At 40.8% G+C, this 27,844-nt stretch overlaps 1 protein-coding gene across 5 annotated transcripts; it reads right to left on the bottom strand.

Moving 5' to 3' along the window:
• Positions 1 to 73: 73 nt before the first annotated feature.
• Positions 74 to 25,881, bottom strand: CTTN (cortactin). Of its 5 annotated transcripts, XM_048948480.1 has the most exons (17): positions 25,749 to 25,881; positions 23,412 to 23,495; positions 22,910 to 22,983; positions 21,466 to 21,595; positions 18,971 to 19,081; positions 18,251 to 18,305; positions 17,636 to 17,746; positions 16,706 to 16,816; positions 16,000 to 16,110; positions 14,631 to 14,741; positions 12,855 to 12,910; positions 12,401 to 12,470; positions 11,748 to 11,896; positions 3,445 to 3,534; positions 3,165 to 3,354; positions 2,443 to 2,514; positions 74 to 1,862 (listed from the first exon to the last, which is right to left on the bottom strand). In XM_048948480.1, the coding sequence occupies exons 2-17, from the start codon at positions 23,493 to 23,495 to the stop codon at positions 1,726 to 1,728; spliced, it is 1,662 nt and encodes a 553-aa protein (XP_048804437.1). In that variant the 5' UTR covers positions 25,749 to 25,881; the 3' UTR covers positions 74 to 1,725. The 5 variants fall into 5 exon arrangements, with proteins under 5 accessions (XP_048804437.1, XP_048804438.1, XP_048804439.1 ...); XM_048948481.1 differs by lacking the exon at positions 14,631 to 14,741; XM_048948482.1 differs by lacking the exon at positions 16,706 to 16,816.
• Between the last annotated feature and the right edge of the window lie 1,963 nt (positions 25,882 to 27,844).

Below are 27,844 nucleotides of genomic sequence, written 5' to 3'. Positions count from 1 at the left end.
GTCCCAGATGCAGCTTGAGATGGGATGAACTACCTGTAACAAGCTAACAAAGGAACTTAAAAATACAAAAATATTACATGCAAATGGTTCAAAAAGTTTATTGAATATTTAATTTACAAAAATCATATCTCCCCTATGAGGTGTTCTATGCAAAATTGGATAAAATAAACTGCATATAAAACCCAACCCTAGTAATGCAAATGCAACAGAGAAATGAGACCATGGAAAGGAAGAAATATACATAATCATGACATACACATGACATTCATTAAGGATTGTCCCAACCATCCAAGAATTGGTTCAACACAATGCCTTCCAAGATACGTTATATATTTTACCATTTTATACAGGTCTCCTATATTCCATTGGTCCAAATTTACAGTTTAAAAAAATTCTTTGCATTCTTGCATATCAGTTATCAGTTCTGCTTTTCTCATTTGATCAGAAGGTGGAAACGGACAGTACATACATTTAACATGTGCTCTATGAGATGCAACTTACTATCTTTGGTAGGGACCCTAAGCCTGCAGAGAAATCAGCTTTCTAGAATGACAAGAAGTTCAGTTTTAGTTTTGGCAAAGAACAGGTTTAAACCCATTGTTTAGTAGAATGCTACTGGCAGTTTCTGCTGAACACACAAGAAGTACAGACGTCTCTTGTATGGTTTAAAAATTGAGATTATTTATAAGGGTTTAAAATCAAATTATTTGTATTAATATTCTTCAACTCAAATATGGTTACGTAAAATGTTATTACTGCACAGCAGGCCTGCCTGTTTCACTGTATGAACAAAGGATGCATTGTACACAAAATGACTGCAATTCCGTCTTGCCTTTTCTCCTCCCGTTTAAAGAAATGAGACTATTCCTGTAAGTAGCCACACAGATTTGGATGCCAGTTTCCCTTTGAGCAAGTAGGAATTTCACTGAGTAACTCAACACCGTGTAGTAATTTTTTCAAGTTTTCCTGTGAAAGATGGGAGAGAAATTGGAACAAAAAGCAAAGAAATTCAGGACAATCAGTGCTAGAGTGTTTTGCTGTCCTCCTCAGGGAAAACATGAAGAAAAGGAGCAAGATGAAGGAAAAAAATAAAAAGAAATCAATGCAATATCCTAAAAACTTCACTTTAAAAGAGAAGGAAAAAGTAACCAGACTGTTTCCTTCATAACATTAATATTCAGTAAATATTGGAGAGTACTTGATTAACTGCCATTAGCTGTAATTTCAAGCATTCTCTTTGCTTTTTCACATACTATCAAGAAAACAAAAGGAAAAAATTATGCCCCTTCCCAGTCCTGCCCATCCCAATTGCTTAGTGGAAATGTAAATAACCTGCACAGCCATGATTTTCTGAGCTGAAAACATGTAGTGGAAGACTAACTAGACTTAAACACTAGGTAAATCTGCTCACTTATGAGTAAAACATGCAATATTATGACAGACAGCTAATTGTCCTTGGAAAGGCTTTTTATGACAATCACTAATTTGGCAGAGAATGTTTCCAAATGCAGGAAAATCATTTTAAGAGCCTTAGTGAAGAACAGAGTAGTTACAATATATTAGCAACTTCTGTGGCATAAACATTTTAAAAAGCATCGGCAAAGTATTAAATATAAAAGCAATATGTATATACCCCTCCATTCTCAGAAAAGCATCATGATTTGTAGTGTGTTAAGTCAGATTTATTGACTGGGGAATTAAGGCATAACCAGCAGACAATAGTCTCTATTGTCTCAGCTCCACATAATTCGCTGGGAACAACCCGTATCGGCCTTTGCAGACACCCCTCCACCAGCCATCATCTATCATCTCTATGTTTGTGATGATGTCATCTGGATCAAAGGAGATCTCGTCATCACCCGCTGGAGAGAAAGCAGAAGCAGCTCAGTGTTGGCACAGGACCTGTCCCACTGTACTCTCATTTATAGCCCACTAAAGGTGCCACGAACACCCATCACCTTCCTGCCTCCCAGCAGGGCTGCGAAACGGGGCACTGGACAAAGACAAGCAGCACAGACGGCTGTTTTCTCACCTGCAGCACTGACGCCATGGTTGGCTCCCACCCGCTGTATTTTGAGTGCATTTCTAACTCAGAGCAGCAATCACTACATAACACCCTGAAAAGCACTCTTTCTTGAGCTCTCCCCAGATTTAACCAGAGCAGAGCTTAACTACTCACACCAAGGGTATAATACGAGTGTTAACATTTAGTTAAAAAGGTTTTTTTAAACCTCTGTAATTTCTAGAAGCAGTGGATGTCAGTTTTCAGAAATGTCTCAATGTTGCTGTTAAATCATTAACTGTCCTCTTATTAAACATTTTTAACACTTCATATCTTCACACATTGGTACAAGAGACTACAAGATGGCAGGAAAAGAAAAAAATCTAGACTCAGCTTTCAAAAATAAGAGTTTTCACAAGATGAACAAGAGCTTTGCTTACCAGCCTGATAATCATAAAGAGCTATGGCTGTAATTCCAAGTTCATTTTCATATTCATCGTAAGTATTTTCTTCTGAGGGAGAGAGAGAGAGAGAGAGAGAAGAAAAATTAAAAGCATAAAGCATACTATCTATAGTTCTGAGTTTTTTTCTATGGTATTCCTCCTTTCATTCTAATTCTAACACCGCACAGAAAGAAGGGAACAAACCATGCAGGATTTAAACACTGCTGATGGACCCCTTGAAATGGATTATTTTTTCCTAAACCACATATAATTAAATCCTGACAGGAAGTGTTCTCACCTAGGCATTTAATACAGTATAAAAATAAAAATTATTAGCTTCATAGCACTTAAGAATGTGACAGACCAACAACTGAGCACAAGATCAGCATGTAAGAGTATTTAATACAAATTGTTACGTGCGCATGTTTGGGGGCGTGTGTTAAGTGATGTGTTCAGAATTTCCAGAGCAAATATAATTTTAGGAGCCAGAAGAGGTGAGAAAAACAGGAATTCAAAAGAACTGTATTCTTTTAGTGCCATTAGCTTATTAGTTTTATCTCTATCTCCTAAAATATCTTTGTTGGTGGGGAATCTTCAAAGCCTCAACAATGACTTCAGAAAATGAGGGCTGTGTGATACTGACACAATTATTCATCGGGTCACTCGAAGGAACTAAATCTTCATCACTAAAGGTTTCACATCAGAAATGAACACTTTACCTGCTTGGTAATGGTCTCCTGCCCCTGCCACTTCATAGACTGTCTCTGCCTCATATTCTGCTTCTCTCTGACTCACTGCTTCTTGGTAATCTGACTCTGTAGCTTTGTAGCCAGATTCCGGCTCTTGTGCTGCTGAGTATGTTGTGCTAGAGTTCTTGTAGGCAGACTCTGCATCATAGGAAACTGCATCCTGCAAAAACAGTTGGTGAGGTTGATGATCAGGATTTTGTTAAGAGGTTCCTATACTTTGAATCAAAAACTAGGAGGGAAGGTAACAAACCTGGTAGACTGGGCTTGAGGGTGTCTTCAGTTCAGCTGGCTGTGTGGTAGGAGATGGTGGTGGAGTTTGTTTTTTGGCTTTAGCTTGCTCCTTAAATGAAGAAAAAGAAAAGCTTCAGTGTAGCTCAGTCACTGTTTGATAAAAGAACAAGAAGCAATCCTCAAATAACAGATAAATGGCATATTCTGAAATAAACTGGAGCAGGGAGCAGAACAGACCTGGACTGACTGCATCATTAAACCTGCATGGGGTTTAAAATGGCTATAAAAAAAAGTTTCAGCAAAACTGCAAAGCAGAGGAGGAAAAAAAAATGTAGAATCAAAAACTGCACAGAATGTATGGATACATGAATTTAAAAACAGAGCACACAATGTTCTTTGGCACATTTCCACAGGAGCTGCAGGGTTTCTGTGCTCAATACATTCATACTGTTCATTAGCTGATTGGGTCTCATGTACCATTTTAGCGTAAGCCTAGAGAACTTGAAGCCCCCATGTTCTAATTATACTACTGATTTATTGTCCTTGATGAGAAATGATCCTGTAAACTCTTGCAGGTATGCCAAAAGCCTGCCAAAGGGAAAGATTGAATAGCTCATGCAAAATTAAATTCTATATATTGGCAACGAGGGGTTTCAAATGTTCAGAAGAGCTCCATGTATTAGAAATGCGGTGGAGAATGTGACTGCTGAGAATAAGGAAAAGGTTGAGGTTCTCACTGTCATCTTTAATATTCAGACTAGTTATCCTCAAGGTACTGAGCCTCCTGCCCTGGAAGTCTAGAGTGAGGTGCAGAATAAACCTCCCTTATTCAGGTGGAAACAGATGATAGATGGTAAGAGACCTACTACAGCACCTGGACTGTTACTAGTCCTTGGGGCCAGATGGGATCCACTTGAGGATGCTGAGAGAGCTGGTAGACAGGATTGCAAGCTGTGTTCCACCATCTATCAGCAGTCCTTGTCAATCAGAGAGGTCCCAGATGACTGGAGTCTTGCCAGTGTGACACCATGTCTATGAAGGGTTATAAGGAGGATCTGAGGAACTGCTTGTCAGCAGACCTCGATGCCAAGGAACGTTCTGAGTCAGACCACCTCGAGTGCAATCGCACAGCACACGTGGGACAACCAGAGGATCAGGCCCAGCCAGCATGGGTTCATGAAAAGCAGGTTCTGCTTGACTAACCTTATCTTGTTATGACCAGGTGATTCACCTGGTGGACAAGAGCTGTTGACGTAGCCCACCTAGATTTCAGCAAAGCCTTTGACACAGTCTGATGGGGAGTGGCTGAGGGAACTGGGATTGTTCAGTCTGGAGAAGAGGAGGCTCAGGGGAGACTTTATCACTCTCTACAATGACCTGATGAGGTGGTGGGTGGCCTCTTCTCCCAGGTAATTAGCAACAGGACAAAAGGGAGTGGCCTCAAGTTGTGTAAGGGGACATTCAAGTTGGATATTAAGAAGAATTTGTTCTCAGAAAGAGTGGTGTGGCACTGGAACAAGCTGTGCAGGGAAGTAGTGAAGTCACTGTCCCTGGAGGTGCTTAGGGAAAGAGCAGACGTAGCACTTAGGGACACGGTTTAGTGGGCAATACTGGTGGTAGGTGGATGGTTAGACTGGATGATCATGAGGCTCTTTTCCAATCATAATGATTCTATGATTCCAAATAAAAACAGTATTGCTGTACTCTACAATACAAAGAGCAGGAATCTGAATCAAGCATTCTGGCACTCCAGAATTTCATACCATGCCACCTGTGAATCAGAGGGCTGAACAACAATATTCATTGGGAAGCCATTCATTAGGAAGCCTGAATACCATATCTCAAGAAATGCAACAAAATAATAAAACAGTCGAGGTTGGAGGGGACGTCTGGAGATCAGCTGTCCAACCTCTCTGCTCAAACAAGGTCCCCCAGAGCACATTACTCAGGATTGTGTTTGCTTGCATGACTTAAAGATATTAATGCTTATACTTCAAGACTGTCAGCTACTTATTTCATTTTGCTTCTCTTTGTCACAAAGGAAAAGAAGTCTGAGTGTTTAGGGACAAACTTTCTTCTTTTTTTTTTTTTTTTTTTTTTTTTTTTTTTGTAGAAAAGGACAACGAATACAAATTATGGGAGACTGTGCTCCAGTTTAGGTCCATCAAGTCACAACTTCCCAAAGGATTCTCAGGAGAAATCATAGACCAGAGATGAAATGAGAGGACTTCACTGCAAAAAAATCTTCCTTTTCTTTGTTTGTCACAGCTCAGAAAAAAAATACATCAAACAAAGAAAGGAAAATGTGTCCTGAGAACAGAGCCAGCTTTGAAGTTCAATTCAAAGCTTATGCTGAGCTTTCTGGAAAGAATCTGTCCTAATGCCCTTCTCTTTAGCTTCTGTACTACAGATGAAGAAGTACAAGCAAAGTGTTTCTTAGAGCACAAATCTAAGTTTGGGGAAAAACTAACAAGTATCAATTATCATTAACAATATTGCAAATTGAATAATGAATAATTATTGAATCATTTCTCCTATAAAATGGGTCTCTGCAATCCAAATTACTGTCTAAGACTGCCACAGCATAATTTCTATAATGCATTTAAATTGCATGGTCCCCTCAGGCTAACTTAGAGCAGTTTCTTCCACAAGGAAATGCCATATGTGAAACAGTATCTAGCATGGTTCTCTAAGGTAGCAGAGGCTAAATCATGAGGCATTTGACTCATTACAGTAGTTGAAGAACAGCTCCCTGAACACCACTTGTCTATGTGACATATGTGAAAAGCAAAGAAGAAAAAGGATTTCCAGTAAACCGGATTCTTGAAGGAATGCAGTCCATCTGTGCATTCCCATTGTGGGAGGGTGTGTGCCCACATACTTTCTTAAAGTGAGAGAACTTTCTGTATAAATAAGGAAGTTCTCCTAAAGAAATAGCTTGCTTAAGTCAAAGGACCTCTGTCCCTTCACAGCACCTGTCGATGGTGCACTTGCATCCCTCCCCTTTCCATGCTCAGTGAGGGGTAGCACAGCCAAGGCCATTTCAGCTTCCCCTTAACCTCATCCTCTTTCCTCAGACCCTATAGAATCACACAATTAACCAGGGAGATTCTCAGTCTGGAAGAGTATTAATCATCTGGTTGTGGTAAAATTTAAATACCACCAGCTTTGGAAAAAACTTCAAATGTGTCCAGGCAACAGAGTATCTCCTGCACAAGAGAGATCAAGAATTATGGCTGGAATGTGACCCATACTTACAGCAAGAAAATAACACTAAAGACAGAAAGCCATTTTGAGAAAGGGAAAGAAAAAAAAAAACAAAACAACAATAGGCCACTGACTCATGAGAACCAGTGTTACTGCACCAACTCTTCTGCAAAACTGTTCATTGAAGGAAACCTCAATGAAAAAGCTGAAATGGGAGACAAAGCCAACAAGAGAGCTAATGGAAAGGTTGAATTTCTCACACACTTTGCAGACTATGAACAGATACAGCAAAAAGGGAGATAGCCCAGTGAGAATAGCAAGCAGAAAGCTTGGCCTTCTGGCATATAAACAACCAGTCATCTCTTCCACACTGGTTGGAAAAAATGGCTCCAACTAGGTTGGAACAGGAGGACTCTAATGGTGTGTCTTTTCGTATTGATAGATTGAAGAGGATTATTTCAAGATCGAGATGAGCAAGACAGAAATTGTTACACAGATCAGGCTGAGAGAATTCAAGAAGTTCTGAAAGACAAAGACCCAATACCAAAACATATAGGTGGCATCCAGATGGTGAAAGCCAACAGGATGTAGTCCTACCTTACTCTAACCAAAACACTTGCAACAGAAGTGTCTCCAGAAATGCTCCATTTAGGCAGTTTCAGCACTGTCCTTGAGTGTAAGCTTCAACACAACAGCTTATCTCAAAAAGAAACATCAATACTTTCTATGGCAGCTGCACAACGTTTCAAAAATACACACAGTCACTAGAACAGGTTTCTTGCTTCTTGATGAGCAATGCAAGAAAATCTATCAGAGTTCAAGAACCGGCACATGAACTTCAAAGTCTCCCCTCAGCTACCAATTAGTTCAATTTCCGCCTCGAAGGAACAGAGGATCTCCCCTAAACCATATTATGTCATCACCTCATAAGGAAATTCTACAATTCTGTGATTCTGTGAAATAAGTAAAGTTCTGATCTCCAGAGCACTAGTATGTAGCTGCTCTCCTCCTCATAAGTGCAGCCATGGTGCAATGGAATTACACAGCATTTTCTAAAGCTAAATGAATATACCGATTTCCCTACTTATCAAGCCAGAGGGAACTGGAAGGGCATTCTACTACAGATGTAGGTGCCACCATACATGAAGGACCTCCTTGCACCTTAAGGAACAAGAAACCTGCTTGTAGCAAAGGTGCAGAGCAAAATTCTGCATAAAGCACAAAAAAGGATCAGTATGAAGTAACACAGAATTCTCATGTGCCCTAAGGGAGCGTTACATTCTTGAGGCTATTGCATAAGAGGTGAAGCATTGCATTAAGAATGAAGTCTCCTGGAACCCTGGTAAGAGAGCTTCTTCCATTTCAGAGTAGGCAATTGCTCTGAGATAATGAGTGAAGTTTTTGACTTTATACCCAAATGTTCAAGGATGGACTGCACTACTTACCAGGACTTAAATGTAAAACCCCTAGAAACAATGAAATGAAAGTAAGGAAATAACAGCCCTCAGTTGTGAGTGTTGTCTAACAACTATCTTTGGTATCTTGGAGATGAACCTACAAAGCTTCAAACAGGCTAACTGAAAAGACCTAAAGGTACCCAGTCACCTCTGTCTGAGAATAAAGCAAAAGTAGTGATGATGGAATGCAGTTATTGCCAGGTGATAATATATACCTTAGAGAGAGAAATGAAGGAGTAGGATAAATACTAAGAAAGTTCATTTTCCTACGAACTGATATTTCTTAGCAGTTTGCAGCTGTAACGAGAGCAAAGGCTCTCCAAAGTGATTACGTGGATACCGAACAGCCTTATTAATAGTGAAACACTTGCACCATCCATCATCCTGCTTCATGGTTCTTCCTTATCAGAAGAACTGTAAAATATCTACTACATTAAATGCTGCAAGGAAAACAATGTCGCTGCAAGTTGCAAACCGTAATGCTGCCCAGATCCAATGTGCTAGTGGAAGAAGGTAAGTGAAAAGAAAAGCAAGATCTCTTGAAGAAGAAAGAAGCTGCTCTTTCAAGAACAACTTACACCCCTTAAGGCTGCCCCCAGGCTGTTTCCAAGAAAAGCTGACACAGAGTTGACAGACTAAAGCCCTCTGACTGCAATTGTTGTGCTGATGGCATGGACAAAGACTCAAGAGGATGAGGAGTGAAAAATCACATTGCTGGGGGAAAAAAAACAGATGCTAGATCTAGACACTAGTGATGCGTAGGCTTAAATACACTGGAGCATGCTGGGAACAGTTGACAGTAGTTCAGAAGCACTGACAGCCTGGCAATGGCTAGAGGAGCTGTGGGGCTACCAGCTCAACAGCTACACCGGAGTCACGAGTCACGGTGGTGATGTACTGATAGCACTTTGCAATCATCTCAGTAGAGGCATTCAACTTTTCTGATCTGAAGAGCTCCCGTAACAACTGCTCTGACTGACACACCTCATCTTCTCTGCTCTGAGGGGAACTGAGAGACTGTCCTCAGGGAAAACGTTCAACCTCTCTTTTGCATGGCTGAGTGCTGGGGACTGGTGCCAATGCTGAGAATGACACAGAGCAGTCCGAGCTGCCTACTGTTCACAGAAGTGCCCCAGAGCAGGCTTGATGATCTTATCAAAAGAAAAGACTGACTTCTCAACTTCAGATCTTTCTTTCATCTTCTCTCAGCTTTAAGAAATTGGCAGATGTTGTGTTGATGGTGTCACGTGTTTTTCCCAAGGACAGTAAAGAAGCCAAAACAGTGCTGTGGGAAGGTATTTGAATTTCACAGCACACAGAGATGAAGGGCAGCATTAAAGAAATCACTGATACACAAGGACCAATTCCCACTCATTTCCTGATAAACATATGCAGTGAATATGCTTGTACTGTGCTTCCTGAAGCCATGAAGCAAAAAGGGGTCATAAGCTGAAAGAAAAAAAGAAGAAAAAAACAGCAATTGCTTTGATTGGAGAAACCTGACCCAACCTATAAAGCTAAAAAGTTATAGAAAGCTATAGAAAGCTCTAAAGTTGCCCAATTTCAAACAGAAGTCAAAAGGGAGTTAACAGCTTTTCAAAGTCGAGCAATACACAAAATACACAAGTCATGCTGCTTCAGCACAGGAAAACTACAAAGCTCTTTCAGAAGCAGTACTGGTCTGCACACCTGTGAACAGCAGAGCTGAGAACCCAATCGTCAAATCAGGCAAGGTTAACTAGATGTTTTATTTGATACTATTAATTTTCTGCTTTTCTGTAGCTGTGTAACTGCTTTGCTGGCATAGGGGATAAAGTAGCTCAGTAGTGCTGATAAATATATAAACTATGCTGCTTTAGGCTAGTTTAATTGATGTGAAGTATACACAGGTTTCACTGCAGCTGCATTGTTGTTAGTATAGGAATATCTGAGCTCCGTTGTGCATACAGTTTTTCATATATATAAAACAAATCATTTACATCACGGTTAAAGCGGTGATCAATCAGACCATGCTGGTGCATTGGGATAAACAACACACAGTGGCATCCTGCAACAGCTTCCTGCTCAGGGAAGTAGCTACCACGTGTGCAAAAAGCACTCAGTGAGCATTGTCACACTTGTTATTAAACAGACGACTGAACAGTTTTGAGAAAACAGCTGACAGTCAGTTCTGGATTTCATGTGTCACACTGAGGATGTCGAGACAATTTCATACACAAGAGAATTTATTACTGAAGACTGTGGTGGATGGCATCCATTGAGTCTTAACAAAAGTTACTTTTCAGGAAAAATCTAAAAACAAAAGAGGGGAGGGAGAGAATGAGAACTGGGGGGGGAGGGGGGAACTCTCCAATAATCAGCTGAGAAGAGCAGCAATGAGGATCTCAAAGAACTATTCACTCTGCAGTGTCTCCTGCATAAAAAAGTGGCAACACTGAAGATGATGCGGATGAGGATTTTGCTGTGCACCTCCCTGAGTTGAACATACTTTTCATCAAAATCCGTTCAATCTCCCTGCCAGTTATTCCTGCTTGTGACACTTCTAGCCCTAGCTGGAGCATGCTAGCTGAGCATCAGTGTTGCCTGTTACATCTCAGTGCAGGGGAATGGCTAGGTAGCTTTCACCCAGTGTTTAAAGGACCACTATTTTTTTGTGCACTGTGCTTAGTCTTCTATTTCTATAAAGCAAGAAGTGAAGGAGAAAGGAGGGACTATTCTAATGCTACTAACAACTGCTTTCCAGTCCATGGCATGACAGAAAGTACGTATACTTTTAAGTATGAGGTCATGAAATCAGAATAAGAGCATGTATCCATGGGGGAAACTGCCAGAGAGGCTCTGGACAAACACTGCTAACGCAGCTTGCATGAAAGGTTAGAGCTGCAAACAGCCATCCCTCAGTATTACTGACACTAAGGCACTTCAGGCATCACAAAACACAGCAAATGAACTAGACACAAAAGACTAGTCCTTCCACCTAGCAGCAGAATTTCACCAAACATGCAAATTCTATAAAGCAGATAAGGTGTACCTTCTGACTAAACATCCCCTGGAATTATTTTGCTTATGATTTACATGCAAATCACTAACTCTTCAAGCACGTTGATGCCAAAAGTCATTTTCTGAATTTCCAAACCAAGATTTATTTAACCCAACCCCTGGAACACTATCTCCCCTCACCTCACGAGTGTGGAACACCAATGGGCGATAATCACCTTCATCTTCAACAATACTGATTCCAAAGAAACAGCATCACTGTCATCATACTATCAACATTTAGGTGACCATGTGTCTCTCCCTTACAAACTCCTTCACGCCCAATGGAATCTGGTATTATTGAAAGGTAGAGGTATGGCAAGGCTTGGCTATAGGGATTAGCATCCAAGACGAGCATACTTCTTTTGGAACAGGCTAGATACAAAAATGATACACTATCAGGTATTACTCCATCACCATATTTGATGTCTGATATGCATACAGTGCATGTTAACAGATGGCTGGTTTTGCAAACAGATAAAGCACAGGAAGAAACACACACAGACCTTTAAAGCCTAGCAGTTACAGGGGAAAACATATTTACTTAAAAGATTTTTTTCTCCCAACTTTGCATTGAAACATACTAGACATGCTACTTGAATAGGATTTGAGTCCTACTGACCTCCAGTTTCCTTCGAGCCTCTTCCTGTTCTTGTTTCTCCCTTGCCATTCTTTGTGCTCTCTCAGCTTCTGCCTTCCTTCGGTCTTCCTGTTCTTTCTCCTTGGCGAGGTTTTCAAAGTTAGCTCTAATGCTACTCGTTTTATTAGCAACTGTAACATTAAAAATAAAATATGCTTTTGCTTAAAGTTCTCTACAACAGCAGCATAGAATGAATTTATGGTAAAATTTCTGCAAGGATTAACCTTGTTTCTGCAGTTTCTTCTCTTTGAGCTCATAGCTGATTTACGAAAGTAATTCTATCTCTCTCCTCCTCTCCTTTCCTTCCAACCCCAAACCTCTTGTGCAACACATGTATTTAAAAATCTCTGCAACACTTTTCCTTCCTTTCCTTTATGGTACAGTCTCTACCACCCCGCTTCCCTGCTCGGACTTCTCTCCACTCTTATGCTCAGTATTTTCTCTTCTTCAACTATATCAACCCTCAAAGATTAAACATTAACTTCTGACAGAAGAAGATAGACACTAGCTGAAGCTACCAGAGATCCACAGATACAGCAGTTCCCTCCTTATTCATCACAATTTCATCAACAGTAACAGCCCGGACTTCTGAAGATTATCACCTTCAGAGAAAGGATATGGGTACTATGTCTTACCAGCTTCTACTGGCTTAGTTTTCTGATATGTTGGGGTTGGTTTCTCAATATCTTCAAAAGTTGCTGCATTCTATCATTAAAGAAGAAAAGAGAAAGTTTAAAAAGGTACAAATTCATGAAGAGATTTCAAACAGCTTCAACCTCTTCTTACTCTTTCATTAAGATTTTGCTTTTCTTTCATTTTCATGCTTCAGCTTTCCATACTTCATATATCTACAAATATTTATGTACACATATATACACACACACTACATACATGTACACACATACATATGTGCATAATCCAGCATCAAGCTCACTTGCTTTTTAAGGAATTAGAAAAGCACAGATGAACTCCAGTGACAGACTGGAGTTCATCTAGAATCTAGAACAAAGAGCTGAACGATACAGGTTTAAGCATGCTGTTTTTTATCCCTGTGGGCTATTTAAGTCATAGCTATTTTAAGAGACTTACCTTATCCATCCGATCTTTCTGTACACCATACTTCCCACCAAATCCTTTTGAATAATCTAAAAAGCAGGACAAAAGGGTCAGTGTGAGGAATTTTCCCATCCATCTTTCTGCCAAATGCAAATAGCCATTTCAAATGCAAATAGCCATTTCAGCTGCATGCAAAGACAAAGTGACAGCCGCCAAAGAAAATGCAACTTGTTTTTTGATGCAGAAAGGATACATAACCACAAGAGCCTTCAGGTACACCAGCAGAGGAAAGACTGCGGGCCACATGCATTCTCTGAGTAAACAGTAAGCTTGGGACTGATAAGGTATCAAGCAAGGAGTAAGGGATGAGCCCTTCTAATGCATCACTTCTGTAACACAGCCTTTCACAGCACCAACTTTTAGCCCTCTGCAGTGATCATATAACCTAAGTCACTTCTGCTTTGCTCAAAGAGTGACATCCAGTCTTTGCTGACCACAGAGGTGGCTTTTTTTCTTCCTTCTTAAATTCTACATATGGTAGGAAAATTTAACAAATCTCACGTTTGGAAGTTTTGGTTATGATATCCAACTGATGAATATTAATGTTATTGGTAATAACTCCTGCTATCCCTACAGAGAGGGGCAGTTCCATGAGACAGCACGACTCTGACAACTCACCACTAAAGAATGGGGTGGCCCTGCTGCTCTTTACCACTGCAAACTACACACTCTTGCTCTCACCTAATGCTGACTCCAGCACTTGTTCCACTCCAGAAGTGGCTAATTCACTAGTGGTATAAAAAGAAAGAAATACTAACAAGAGTAGCTTTGCACTATTTCTAGAGAATTGTTCTCAGAGAAATGTCCAACAAGCACCAGAGCCACTGCAGCAGGAGCAGGAAGAGTGTGTGGCTGAGAAAACACCACTTTCTGGTGGCAATGAGCTGTCGAACTGTCTGCAGGAACAAGCACCAAACTCTGCAGATGGACAGGCTTTCCTATACACCCCTAAAATAAAATTGCAACTACTACTCTTCCTGTCAGCCCCAAAATTGCTGGGGACTCCTAACCAGCTATTTTAGTGTAGTACTTGGGGTCTGCTAACAGCACATTGGACACTCAAAAGTTTGAATCTGTGTCACTATAGCACAGGAAAATACTGATTATAAGAATGAACAACCTAATTCTCTTCAGCTTTGTATGTATTTTCAGCCAGAATAAATATACTACACTTACATTTTCCTGATCCAGACTTCTCACTTTAAGATAACGGAAAACCAGGAATTCATGGTTTGTACCCCAACTATTTCACAATGAATAAAGAGAGCATTATAACAGTATTTGCTCACCCAAGAACCACAAATATCCCCTACTTCTTGTTTTAAAGAATACAATTACACAATTTTGCTAAAATCCATTGCTTGTTAAGGGTTACATGCACGGTCCTTATCTGAATATTTTTCCACCAATTTTTCCAGGCAAAGTTTCACACTTAGGCTTTAGAACTGGTAAGCATATCATTAACACCATACTAATTATTACGTTGTTACTGTCACATTGTATGTATAGTCATTAACTAAATGCATAATGTTTTAGAGCTGTTAACTAAGCATTGGATATCCTTTCCTGAACACAGGTCTGTTTCGTGTAACATTTTAAGAATAAAATGGAAGAACATTGCTAGATCATGTAGGAACAGAAGCGCAAGAAAGTGCCTGCACATTACTAGCATCGATCTACGAAGAGAACTATTTAAGACTGTGTGAGAAGTGGCTGCACTATTGAGAAAGTAACAAGTGAAAACGGTGCCTTGTTGAGATTCATGCTTGGCTAGTTTCTCCTTGTAATCAAACCCCACAGCAGATGGGTCCTGCCTTTCTGTCTGTACACCAAATTTCCCTCCGAAACCACTCTTATAGTCTGAAAAAGCCACATGTAATACATTAAAATGAAAGGAGGAAAATAACAAAGTTTAGTCAGAGACACTCAAAGATCACTTTTTGCAATATTTCTCAATTACCAATAATTTCGAATGGTTAAAAAATGGTTAAAAAATTCTCAATGCGCTTTTGTACAAGTAAATTCAGAAGTTTCCACTTGAGACTAGAAAGAGATCAATGCAATTTATCACACACTGGAACAACATTCTGCAGTCACAGAAAAACAACAATTCTAAACATTTTTCATACATACTGCATAATGCACTTGCATTTGATCAACATTCTGAACACAGACACACACGGTATATTTAACAAAACAAGATACAAGAGGATTAGCAGTTAAGGATGAAATGAGCTTCCTTCATCACCACGGTTAACACCTGAACGCTACGCATCTGACTGCTTAAAGATGTCCAGTGTCCACAGACACTAGCCATCAGATATCCCTGATATCACAGCACTGTTTAAAGGAAGAAGCAATATTCCTGCTGTTGCAGCAGCTGGAGGAAATTCTCACCCAAGAGCTATGATCATTTTCTACTGCTGCCTTAAAACAGCCATTTTAATGAATGATACAAAACGAGGGCACAAAGCCAGGGATTCAGGTAATAATCCTCTAGCAACAAATCTAGAGCACCCAACAGAATAATATTTTGAGGATCACTTTTAATTTAAGAAATTTTAGCTTAATTAATGTAATTTCTTTAAGTTAAAGACTAGTGACAGGCAGGGAAGCAATGTTTGTTCTGGAACTTTTCATCTGGGTACCAACCTTTCATGGGAATAGGTATCTCACAGACAGTGAGATAAGACAGTACTAAATATTAGATTTCCATTGCATGGAAATTGGGGGTATAGAGAACCCAAACCAAAAAGGCAGATTATGTGTGAAGGCCCTCATGGAAAGTACAGAGAAACTGTTAATTTGTGGCTCGTACAAATCAACTGATGAAGTAAAAAAAAAAAATCCAGGCTACCTGCAGACTTGTTAGGCTTCTCCAGTGAGAACTTAGCTAAGTTCAAATTTTCAGGGACTCAGAAGCAAATGTGTTTAACCTGCTTTGCAGACACCAGTACAACCAATACACAGCAACAGTTCCAACACAGAAAAAGGAGATTTGTGTTAGCACTGTAAGACTGCAGCTAAAGATACCAGGGGAGGAGGATTCACACAGGGAAGAGAAAAGTGGATATCAGAAAAGATGAAAAGAGCGGCTAAGAATCTTGAACTGATATACCTTTCTGGGATTCATGCAGCTGCACTTTCTCCTGGTGATCCCAGCCAAGTGCACATTTGTCTTGTCTGTCTGTCTGCACACCAAACTTGCCTCCAAACCCCTTCACATAATCTGTATGCATGAAGTTTCAGAAAACATTAATACAGCTCATGATTGTAAGCAGTACTTAGAAAAAAATGGCAGATAGATATGTCACTGGGTAAGTTGCCCTACTGATGATGATTTGATTTAATGATGATAATGTTTTCATTATTTTTCCCCTGATGAAGTGAAAGACACCCATTTGGTAACTCTAGAACCATAGTGCAAGGAGGCACCAAAAATCCAGTGTAGACTACAGCAGATAGAGTCAATAATATTCAGAAGCTTAGTGAATTTGATGTACTTTCTATCTAAAGCCATAAAATACACACATATATATGCATAAAGCAGATATATATATATAAAGAAGGATTTGACACTGCCTCTGAATACCATAGATCTGTACAGTTACACGCTTATTTCAATAATATCCATGTGGATATAAGATCCTTTGGAAAAGAGATTGTGAAACTCAGGGACAGTTTCCAATGCCTTCTAAAGGAAATAGAAATCTACATACACAAAAGGCAAACACACATTTACCATCAACAACAAAAATTATGTCTTCCTAATTTGGAAAGGTTGATTGTTTTGAACCAGTATTTTTAAATAAGATAATAAAAACCTTTCTGGGATTCATGTTTTTCCGTTTTGCCTTGATATTCAAAGCCAACAGCACTTTTGTCCACTTTGTCCTTGTCAACACCATATTTACCACCAAAGCCCTTGGAATAATCTAGAGATAAGAGTGAAGAGTTTTGTTTGTAAGTGTTCAACAACAAAATGTTACCTTGAAAAATTGTGACAATCAGATGAGCTAACATTAAATTACATATTAAAAGAAGTACTGACAGCCCCTGTTAATTCTGATTCAGGACACTGAAGTCATAAATTTTTCAGAACATGCCCTCTCAGATGGAAAATAAAATGTCACCATTTCAACTACAAGGTGATAGCAGCAGTACTGTTATTGGACTCCTTGACAAAATTCTGAAGACACTTGTAGGGAAGTGAACTTCAAGAACCATGTCAACAACAGCCTGCCTGCTTTTAAACAAACACCACCTTCTTCTCGGTATTTCCAGAGTGCAAATATTTCTTTGAGATAAACAAAAAACCAGATGGCAAAAATGTCCATTTTTCAATGAAACACTTGATTTTTGGATCAGGTATGCCTAGAAATGTGATTAGCAACCCAGTATCAATTCCAAACACTGATGACTTTGATAAATGTTTTATTACGCCAATAGCTGATACTTTTAGAAACACCCTGCTGCGATTAAACTGCTCACACTCCCACTATTTTAACTCATAGCTTTTCAAGTTGCAAAAAACTGTTGACAAACCTATGTGCCCTGCCTCCAATGTAACGTCAGAAGGATCATCACTTAAGACAAGTTAGAAGCTAAGTTATAGGCTTCTTTATTAGAGGCTGAAGTTTTCAGCAATATAAATTGTATAAAGTGGGCTATGAGTAGAACAGATGGAGGAAAACAAATTTACAACACTGCCTGTCATTACTGCCTACCATATCAGAATATGAATCCATGCTCACCTTTTTGTGACTCATGCTTCTCAGTTTTACCCTGGTAATCAAACCCCACTGCACTCTTGTCCACCCTGTCAGCTTGCACTCCATATTTTCCACCAAAACCACTTGAGTAGTCTGCATTGAGAGGAAAGAACAAGAAAAATGAAACAAAGAAGCTTCCACTGCAAGCGTATTCTAGAAATTAATGGGATGAAAAAAAAAAAGCCTGTTATCTTAGTAGTGAAATATTACTCTTTGGTATAGGAAATTAAATTTAAAATTAAGCACAGAAAATAAGGAATGCAGCAGTCCTGTAGTTTACAAGACTTCCTCTTAAACCAGGATTCAATAAAGTGAAGAACAATTCCTACTTTAAAATGTTCCAGAACCTTACTTTGACAAGAAAAGTAAGACTTGCAATGACACACTATTTTCTTTAATTAAAACCTCACAAACTCACGAAATTGCCTTAAAACTAATTCTTTCATCTTCCCCTCAAATCTCTCAATATTTGATTAATCGACAATGATATATTGAGGCCTCACTACACGAGGTCCTTCACCAACAATAAAAGAATGAGCATCTATTCAAATAATTTTAAGAACATGTATTACAGAGGCAATCACCTCACCACTTTACCTTTTTGGGAGGCATGTTTCTCAGTTTTCCCCTGGTATTCAAACCCAACAGCTGACTGGAAGAGAAATAAAAATACACAACAAAATGTTAGACATTTGTAGAAAAACTACTTGCACTTCAGTGGACAAACAGCATGGAAAGCTCCTGCGTCTTTCCATACTATTCTGACCTTTTGAATTGGGTACACACACTTAAAATATACAGGCCATATTCATTTACACGACAATCCATACACACTTCTGTTTTTGTCATTCATTGCCAAAATAAAATTTTCCTAGCTGAATACTGTTGCCTTGCCAGGTTCAGCAATTTAGTACAGCAGAAGTTCCATATAATAGAAATGCAGCATTTCCACACAAGGGCTGTTATGCTCTCTTGGCAGGACATACCAGGGATCTTGCACAGTAGTTCACACTGCAGTGCAAGTCAAGGCTTCCCCAAGGCCTTCCATCTCTACAAGTCACACTGATTTTACCCTCGCCAAAAGAGCACATACCAGCTAAAAGTCATGCAACACCTCTTTTCAACTTTACTCCCATGCTATTTCCCATACTTTTGTTTTGCTTTAGACAGAAATTTATCTTCCTAACAGTCCCTGATAGCTTACTGCTACACTTCAAACACACCAGGGAGAACAGACATGGCAGTTTTTCAGCTGTGTAGATGAACTGATAAACTCAGCTACTGTGAGTAGCTGTAGTACCAGGAGAAACCGCTTACCTGGTCAACTCTGTCAGTTTGTACTCCAAACTTGCCTCCAAATCCTTTCACAGAATCCACTTGGGAGCAGTGCTTAGAAAGCTTTGACTGGTACTCGTGTCCAACAGCTGACTAAAAGAAAGTGAGAAGTTCAGAAACATGCAGCAGTTCTGTACAGTTCTGTATGCAGGAGAAAATATGGCACCAGATGATCTCAGGAGACAAACATGCACCTCTTCCTGCTGAAATCACCATCCTTGTAAATCATCTGGTCATTGAGGAGCCTTTAGGAAACTTTCACCATGCTACCTAAACAGCACAATCTAGGGAAGTTCTAAGAGTTTGACAGCAATGACTATTTTATGGACGCTGTTTTACACTCTGCATTTTTACCTCAAACCACAGGCACGAAAAAAAAGAAAGATACAGGCAAAATCTTGATGGTGTCACCCAAAATTTAAATTAAGGATTAGTCGCAGATAAAATACCAACATTTCAGCCCCACAGCTTCCATCTTTGACTAGAAAGCAAGCTGAACACAGCAACTGCGGGAGCAGTCATGTTATGCTGCCACGGGTTCCAGGTAGGGCAGGAGGATATGTAATTACACACCTGAAAATGCATCCTCCCCTTCTCACAGATAACACTTTCTAGTGTTACCTTAACCTAGAGCTTGGGTGCTCTCCTAGCTCCTGGAATCAGTGCTGAAGCCATGCACCTGGGGGTGCTACATCCCACAGCAAGGTGCTCTCTTCCACGTCCAGTGCCAAAGCTGAGCATCAGCCAGAGCAACCTGCAATTTCCCACTCAAATCTGACACCTGAGGCTGCTGCTCACATGTGTACAACGACCATGTCTAACGGGGGGAGGGAGAGAGAAAGAGGATTTTACACTGTTTGACAAATGGAGGTAGGTAAGGTTAACAATGTTTCCTTTACATGACACCAGAAAAGAGAGTTCCTTACAGCACTTCATTAAATATACAGCATCATAACATATACCTTTATAAAAAAAATATATAGAAAAAAAAATTTATTCAAAATTTGTATTTCAGAGTAAGTTGCACTCTTAATTCCCCAGTACTCTGCTATCTTTTAAATCAGTGATGGAAGCCTGGCATATGGAGTTATATAGCTTTGCATTTTAGGACTGTGTCATGGTTTTGTACACCAACAGAAAGCCTTCCCTCGATGGGAACATCTCAGTGATGAAGTTTTATAACTACAGATGCAAGTAAGAAAGCATTCATTAAAATCTAAATTACAAATGCCTCCCACCAATACCATTTATATGGACACAACCATCAGGTTTTTCCTGATGGTTAATTCTGGCATATGGGAAACAGTGTTGCTTTAGTTTCTTTTTTTTTTTTTTTTTTTTTTTTTTTTTTTTTTTTTTTTTTTTTTTTCTTTTTCTCCCATCAACACGGGAGAAGGATAAACTGCTGACACAAGATTGCTATGCAGTTGCAGAATAGGCCTCAGGATTGAATCTAGGATCAGTCCCTTTCCCACATTCACTGGTTAGGTTACCTATTTCAAAGGCAAAGGCCCACTGAGAATTATACAGCAATTTACTCAGAAATATGGCAAGAATTTAAGGCTGCCTAATTACTAGAAACACAAAAAACAAATTAAGTAGGAAAATAAAATCATTCACATTCAGGAAACAGTTTGGTTCTTATTTTAAGCAAGTGTGCGAAAGAAACTAGCCAGGATTCGATATGACTGTCTAAGTATCACACAGCTAATAGAATTACCTTAAAAATTGCCATAACTTTTGTTAATAGAGTGCAGCTTAGCCATCATATCCTTATGTAAAACACTGCCATCTGACTGAAGTACAATGATTCTTTAAATACCTGTATTACTTGTCAGTGTTCACACATTATCACTGTTTCAGAGAGCTACCCTCTAATTTAAAAGAAGCAGCACACTCTTTTCTTCCTCTCTGGCAACCTCAACATACAAAGAGGAGCAGGCACACCACTGAAATTAAAATAATGCTAGATTTATTCATGCATGAAGTACTTTCTTAATTTAGAAATACACATTTAGAAACTTGAATCTTGACTCCAAAAAATCCACCCAGGATATAAGAACACAGACTTGCTCTAACGGCAGGATTAGCATTGCTCACACGTGTGGATCTACCTACATCCTAGAACTCCCCCCTCATCATTCACAGATTCCTAATTTGCTACTGAAATAGGTGTTCCTGGTACTTCGAATGCTTCAGTTCACCTTTTTCTTGACTAAAGTAGAAAAGACCAGATGTTCTGCCAGACTTGGGTGGTAGTGGTCACATGCGGCCTTGTCACAGCTCCACAAAGGTGATGTCCTCAAAATGAGCCACTGCTGTTTATAGCTTATACCACCATCTGAGCTTCTATATCAATGATTCTGGCAAAGCAGGAACAACAGCCTTTGCCTTCAACTCATGTATGTGGCTGTGCTGACCACTGGTAATGCGAGGCAAGGCTTATATCATCATCCCAGGAGACCACGCAGACTTACTTTATCCATGCGATCTTGTTCAACGCCAAATTTCCCTCCATAGCCATGGGAAGCTTTTGGTCCCGTTTCAAGCTCCTTCTCTTTGATGGTCTGGTGTTCTTGGAATACATTCTCTCTCAGTTGATGAATACTTTAAAGACAGACAATTAAGCAGCAAGATTTACGAAGAAAGGTTCAGAAGATAATTTCAAAAAGATGCAAAATAATAAGTAGGTAGTTTAGAAGCCAGACAATTTACATTTTTGGAGCCCTACCCATTTTTGAATTCACAGAGCACCTCATATTCTGAGAATCAGAATTTATTTCAGTGTAGAACACTGAAAAGAAGTGTTGGTTTTAAGATTGTCACATAGGACAGTATTTTGCTATTTGAAAAATCTTTCAATCCACTGCCATGAATTCATAGGTGCCTCAAATACATCTTCTTCTTACATCCTAATTTAAATTCTTCCTAACACTTTTTACTTACATGGCAACTTTTCAGAATAGGGAACATCTCTTACACAGTCCCTATGGTAACAGGACTCTGATTCCAAACAAGCATTTTGGACACAATTGTAATACCAAATAAGGATGCAAGGAGACATTCACCTCTTCTTCCCCAGGTGTTCTCTTGCAATGCAGGAACTGAAACTGTGGTAGCACAGACTATGTACAGGAAGGACAAATCCAGATGGCAATCTGTACCATAAAGCACTTTCCACCTGAGACTGAAGTGTCCGCAGCACAACTCAGCCAGCAGGTGTCAGCGCTGCTCTGCACAGAAGGCAGAGCACAACTGATCCCAAAAGCAAGGGATCACCACACTAACCACATTCATTCTCAGCTTAAAAACACGGGGCTGGATACCCAAGAAGCAGAAAAGCAAAACAGAATCGAGGACCGTAATCATGTATTTCCTAAATCACAGATATCCTAAAATTGCTCTTAAGTCTTAGGCACTTTTCATAATGAGTACGAGATTCAGAAGAGGGACTGCTTATTTCATATTGCTTTTGTGATGCATTCATTTTTTGAGTTTGTCACATGAGTCCATTTGTTAATTTGCCACAATTTTTTCAAATTGACTGCAGATTTCTAAACAAAGCCTGAGAACCAAGAGACTAAATCTACTCTTATGTGTCAAATGCAGCTGCTCAGATCACCCAATACAAATCCCTGGCAGTATTGGCTCTCTCACCCAAAAATAACAAAGAAACTTCCCAGACACAAAGAAGCAGGCAAAACAACACTGCCAGTTAAAAAGCAAGATTTAAGAGTCCTTACATCATAGCTCTGATCTTAATTTCAGATTTGAAGGTGCTGACGTAGATGAAAAATTAGCAACGTGACAAATAATCAGTCTTCTACAGACAGTCTTGTTTTAATTATGAGGAGAACATGAAATGATTAGGAGTTGCCTGGGATTGTGGCTATTAATAGATTTGAAAAAGAGCTGCTTTACTTGATGTGCTCTTGATGGCCGGATCCTTTCACAGTTTTAGCCCCCCAGCGCTGCTCTTTCTCACTCACGTCATTCTGTGAAGGACACACAACAAGCGTTAAAAACCCAAAGATGTTACCAGTTATTCATAGCAAAACCTGCCAGAAGTCGGCAAGATCCAAGAATCAGAAAACCAACTACTTCTGCTTTCGCTTCTGCAAGCACTGTGCATTTCCCATTGCAGAAAGCACTTTCTATCCCAAAAAGCTGCTGCTTCAAATCACACAAGTGATTGATTTAAATCACTTCCCTGCAGACTTCCCTGCAGCATCCAAGCAAAACAAGATAGCTTTGTTCATCCCACACAGAAAATCCTAATTCTCTCCTCTTCCAGGAAGATGCTCCTACCAGTTTGTCTTGCTTAGATATACCCAGCCCCCCCCCCCCCCCCCCCCCAGGCTGCAGAATTTCAGCACGTTACACCACACAGTTGCAGTGAATAGATGAGATCTGAAAGCCGTACCACAAAGTCGGGATCTGTCTCCCAGTCATCTGCTCCATCATCCTGGCTGATGGCAATGGCGTGGCCTGCGGTAGCCTTCCACATCTGCAACACCATCAGAAGCAGCACTGTCACGCTCCCATTACACAGAAACTCACTTTACCTTCTGTGTATGCTGACAGAAGCACAACCCAAAATTCCAAGCAAAGGACACAAACATCAGCTATCTCTGCAGTCGTTGGCTCTCAGACTGTTTGAACCACCATATCCTTAGTTTTTGCTACTGGCACTGCAGAAAGATTAGCAGCAATCAAAGATGAAATTTTAAAGAGACCAAGGAAGCCTCTCCTTGCCCAAATTAACACGTGGTTTTTCTTCACTTAGTGGTAGCACCCTTTGTACCTCTGCACTAAAGTCTTCTGTTCAGGCAGCTTTCCTGCTCCATGTCTACTCCTGAGGAGTGCTGCTAATTCCGGACCCTGTGCACATGCTTAGGGCTTAGCAATAGCTGTTTTCCACCAGTGCTCCACGTGCTGCCTCAGATGTGCGATGGGTTTCAAGAAATCCAAACAACTACAAGAATTTGCACACAATCTAGACACTGATCCACTTGCCTGCAACAACAGGGTATGCAAGTTGCTGCATTTCTCAGATAATCCCCCGTGAAATGTGCAAAAGTCAGCGCCCCGGCTGACTTGCGGGAGAAGCAGAGGGCAAATGCTGGTGCGATGATAACAGGAAGCAAAAGGCAAGCAATAACATCCCCAAAAAAACATTCAGAGCATGTTAGGTATCACCCTTTCTGGAAATACTATACCCAGTAGAGTATCAGGTTGGGCACTTTAATTAACACTTCTGAACATGACCAGGGAGCACAGTGTATCACCTGCTTGGTGCTAGTGGCTGTATTTTACAAAGCTTATTCAAGAAAAATTATATTTCTTATATGTACATATATTATATATATTTCTGAAGAGCCAACAAAAGACAACAACAAAATGCTCTCTGTTCTGCCAGCTTTTTCATGTTCATGAGTCAGAGGAAGGCCTTTTCTTCATACTTGTGCCACTAGAGTACAGTTCTTGAACATTCCGTCATCCTACTTAACTTCACTTTTAAAATTAGGAATAGTTTATGAAGGTTACTAACGTGGACTATTTCTTTTGCACAAATGTAACTCAGAAGGTAGAATGGAAATTCCATTTTAAATGTGTAACTAGTAATTTGCAGTGAAGTTTGTACTACAGCAATAAAACCCTGCTTGCTCTGCAGTCTAACAGAATGAACCAGCAGAGCAGCACATCAGAAATGCCAGGATTTGGAATAAGAACAAGAATGATCGAGAAATAATCAAACCAACAACAGCAAAGCACAGACTGCTCCTGGAGGGGCATGAGAAGAGAGCAGAGCACACCCTGACAAAGCAGCAGTATGTTTGCTATCCCTTTTGTTCAGGTCTCTCACCTCCAAATTCCTACGACAACTGAGAAGTACCATTTGATGAACCACTTAATATCTAAAAACCTTGTAAGACCAAGTAATTATAATAAAAACCTCCAGGGCAGCTTCCTTCCCCAGGTGCATAGTTCAAGGCGCTTGCTTGACTTTTTGTCTTTTGCAATTCAGTTACGTTTGGCAGCAGGAGGGCTACATCTTCAGGTCAAGATTTCTCTCCCTCTTCCTCCCCAGATGCTCACAGACGACAGCCGAGAGGGAGAGGACTTCAAACACACACACACACACCCTTACAGAGCCCAGCACCACCAGGTTTAGCCCTGCACAGAGGCACAAACGCCTGCCCCGGCCCAGCCCCGCACAATGCACGGCCAGCTGCGAGCCGGTGGGATCAGGCCCGGCTTGCACAGCAGCCCATTGCTCCAGCATCTCTTCCAAGGCAGGATGTGGACGAACATGATCTGCCTGTGAGTCAGCGACTCACATGGGCAAATTACTGAAGGAAAACCAGAATATTATATTTCCGGCGTATCGAGGCTAGAAATAAGTTCGGAACCCATCTGGCCAGCTCCGTCCTTCGCCCTGCCGTGACCAATGGAAGCCGGCGGACCCCCCAGCACCGTCCGAGCAGCGCCCATCGGCAGGGCCGCGCCGGCACCGGGACAGCAGGGCGGGCAGAGCCCACCGCCGCGCCCGTCCGCGGGCACCCAGGGCCCACACCGCCCCTCGGGGCCTCTCAGAGGATGCCCGGGCCGGCAGCCCCGTCCCGCCCCGTCGGCAGCCCGCCCCCCGCCCCGCCGGGCCGCACGTCGCGCCGCCGAGCCCGCACCCAGCGCTCCCTGTGCAGCTAAGGGCCCCGGGCTCCCCCGCCGCACAGCCCGGCGCCCCCCGCCCCGCGCTTACCCTGCTGGCCGCCGGCTGCCGCGGCCGTGGCTCCCGCGGTGCTTCCCGGGCGGACGGCGGCGGCGATTTCCGCTTCTCCCGAGCTCCCACTTCCTCTTTCCGCACGGCGGGGCGGCTCCAGGTGGGAGATGGCCGCCCGCGCCGCCCCGCCCCGCCGGCCGGGGCGCTTCCTTAGCCCTGGATCCTGGCAGAGCGGTGCAAACCAAACGAGAGCGGGCTGCGGCTTCGAAAAGGCCCTGTCAGGAATTTTAAGATCACGTTCAAAATTCATTTAGTTATAACAGTGCCTCTTGAGGGGCTTCCCTTAGCAGGGGGTGAGAGGCCCGCCCGTGGTTGTTCACAGGGTGTCTGCATCGAATAGGTGCTGAAAACAAAACCCCCACCCTCATGTTTGAGGTCTGAAAGCAGGACACTGCCTTCCTGATGGTTAAATATTTGCCCGTGATTTATTATCTTTTGGGGAGGGGGAAACAGGAGAAATGATGTATCTAGTGGGAGAAAAATACACATATGTAACACACACAATGTGAAATAATCCAGGCAAACAGAGTTTTGCAAAGTATTGGAGGCAGGAGCGTGACTTACCAGCTCCTCCAGTCACGTGAAGGCAGTCTGCTCAGTGTCAGCCTCAATTCTTCTTGTATGAAACAGAACTTACTCTATATTCAGAGCTAAAAACTGGGCTGAACTCACTCTAAGATACACGCAGGAATATCAACGCAGCACTTTTAGCCATTCCTATATGAATGTCCTATAAGGGTAGGTGCTGCTATTTAAGTTAGGCTCCAATTGCTGCCCTTTGCAAACAACCACCATTAGTAAAATTTATAACGTCTTTACTTGAGGTTAGCCAGTACACCAAAACCATAACCTTGAAAAATGAAATACATTACCCGTTTGAAGGCAAAGTAGTTACTATGTTCAACAAAAACATCATCCCTCAACTAATTCTTCAAATTTAACGCTGCACCTGAAAATTATCTCTGCTTCCTTCCAGACTGCTTAGTTCCAGCAGATCCCATAGCAGTCCCTGGTGTTTTGAAGGCAAGATCCATTTTAAAGGCCAGCCAAATTCATTAGGACTTCAAGCAGGCATAAGCCAAGCAAAAACTCAGCCTTGAATCATCTCATTTCTGTCATGAAAAATTACTGCTTGCCATCAGACATTGCAAAACCCACCTAGTCTTCCAATTCTATAGTGGTTAGAAAAAATAGAGATGAAGTTATACTATCTGTTTTGATATTTACCTGCCTTCTTAATGTGAAAAAAAAAAATTGAAAGTTTAAAGTCCTCAGATAATTCAATCATCTTTATTGCAAATAAAAAAGGGTTCTCACATTTTAAAACACGTTTTCATAGCACTTCACAACTGAAGCCTTTAAAGACATTTGGCATTTACAGAAGAAAAAAAAAATAAAAATCACTGAATCAAGATTTAAAGATTACTCCATGTGCCTTTTACACATGCAGTTGCAATATCCTTCTTTGTGGGGAGTTATTAAAACAAAATAGTGTTTTTCTCAACTTCCCTGGGATAGGGAGAGCTTTGCCATGTAATTCAAAGGAAACCAACACACAGTTTTGCAATTTTTTTGAAAGCTTTTTCTATTTCACTTTTATTCTAGCTCTCATGTTGATTCCATTGTTCCGTAACAGTCAGGGTTCACAGCCTTAAAGTAATAACCACATTTTCCCATTTTACCAGTCTATTCTGCATTTTCACTTTTGAGAAGCAACAGTACATGACTTTGAACACGCCTACCATCATATCAGCAACCAGAGACACACACACTATTTTTTCTACCTGCTTAGCTAAACAGTGAGACGAGATTTCCTTCTGCAGTTTCACCTTAGTTTTTTTTCCAGAAAGATAGCTTTTCAGAAAGTATAAACGTCTGCCACTTATCAGACAGCAACACAAACAGACAGTCATTATTACTAAACGACGTTTAAAGCATTGATCACAGTATTTCCATTCCAGGCATTCCACATCCTGCTCTGGATCTAGAGGACATGACAAAATACGCTTCAATTGCTCAGCAAGTTTATTTGTCTCTTCCCTTTTACACAAGAAATGGTTTACAACATATCTTAA

The sequence above is a fragment of the Lagopus muta genome, chromosome 6, assembly GCF_023343835.1.
Source record: "Lagopus muta isolate bLagMut1 chromosome 6, bLagMut1 primary, whole genome shotgun sequence".
NCBI classification, from domain to species: domain Eukaryota; kingdom Metazoa; phylum Chordata; class Aves; order Galliformes; family Phasianidae; genus Lagopus; species Lagopus muta.
Note: the sequence above shows the minus strand (reverse complement) of the source record. Positions and strands in the feature narration are given on the sequence as shown.

Bases quoted from the DNA above. Each gene is read 5' to 3' on its own strand.
- CTTN (XM_048948480.1), bottom strand. From the start codon at position 23,495: ATGTGGAAGGCTACCGCAGGCCACGCCATTGCCATCAGCCAGGATGAT. The intron at 21,596-22,909 runs GTAAAGCAGCTC...CTGTCTTTAAAG, and splicing joins GGCCATCAAGAGCACATCAA to TATTCATCAACTGAGAGAGA. The intron at 2,515-3,164 runs GTAAAGTGTTCA...TCTCTCCCTCAG, and splicing joins AGGAGACCATTACCAAGCAG to AAGAAAATACTTACGATGAA.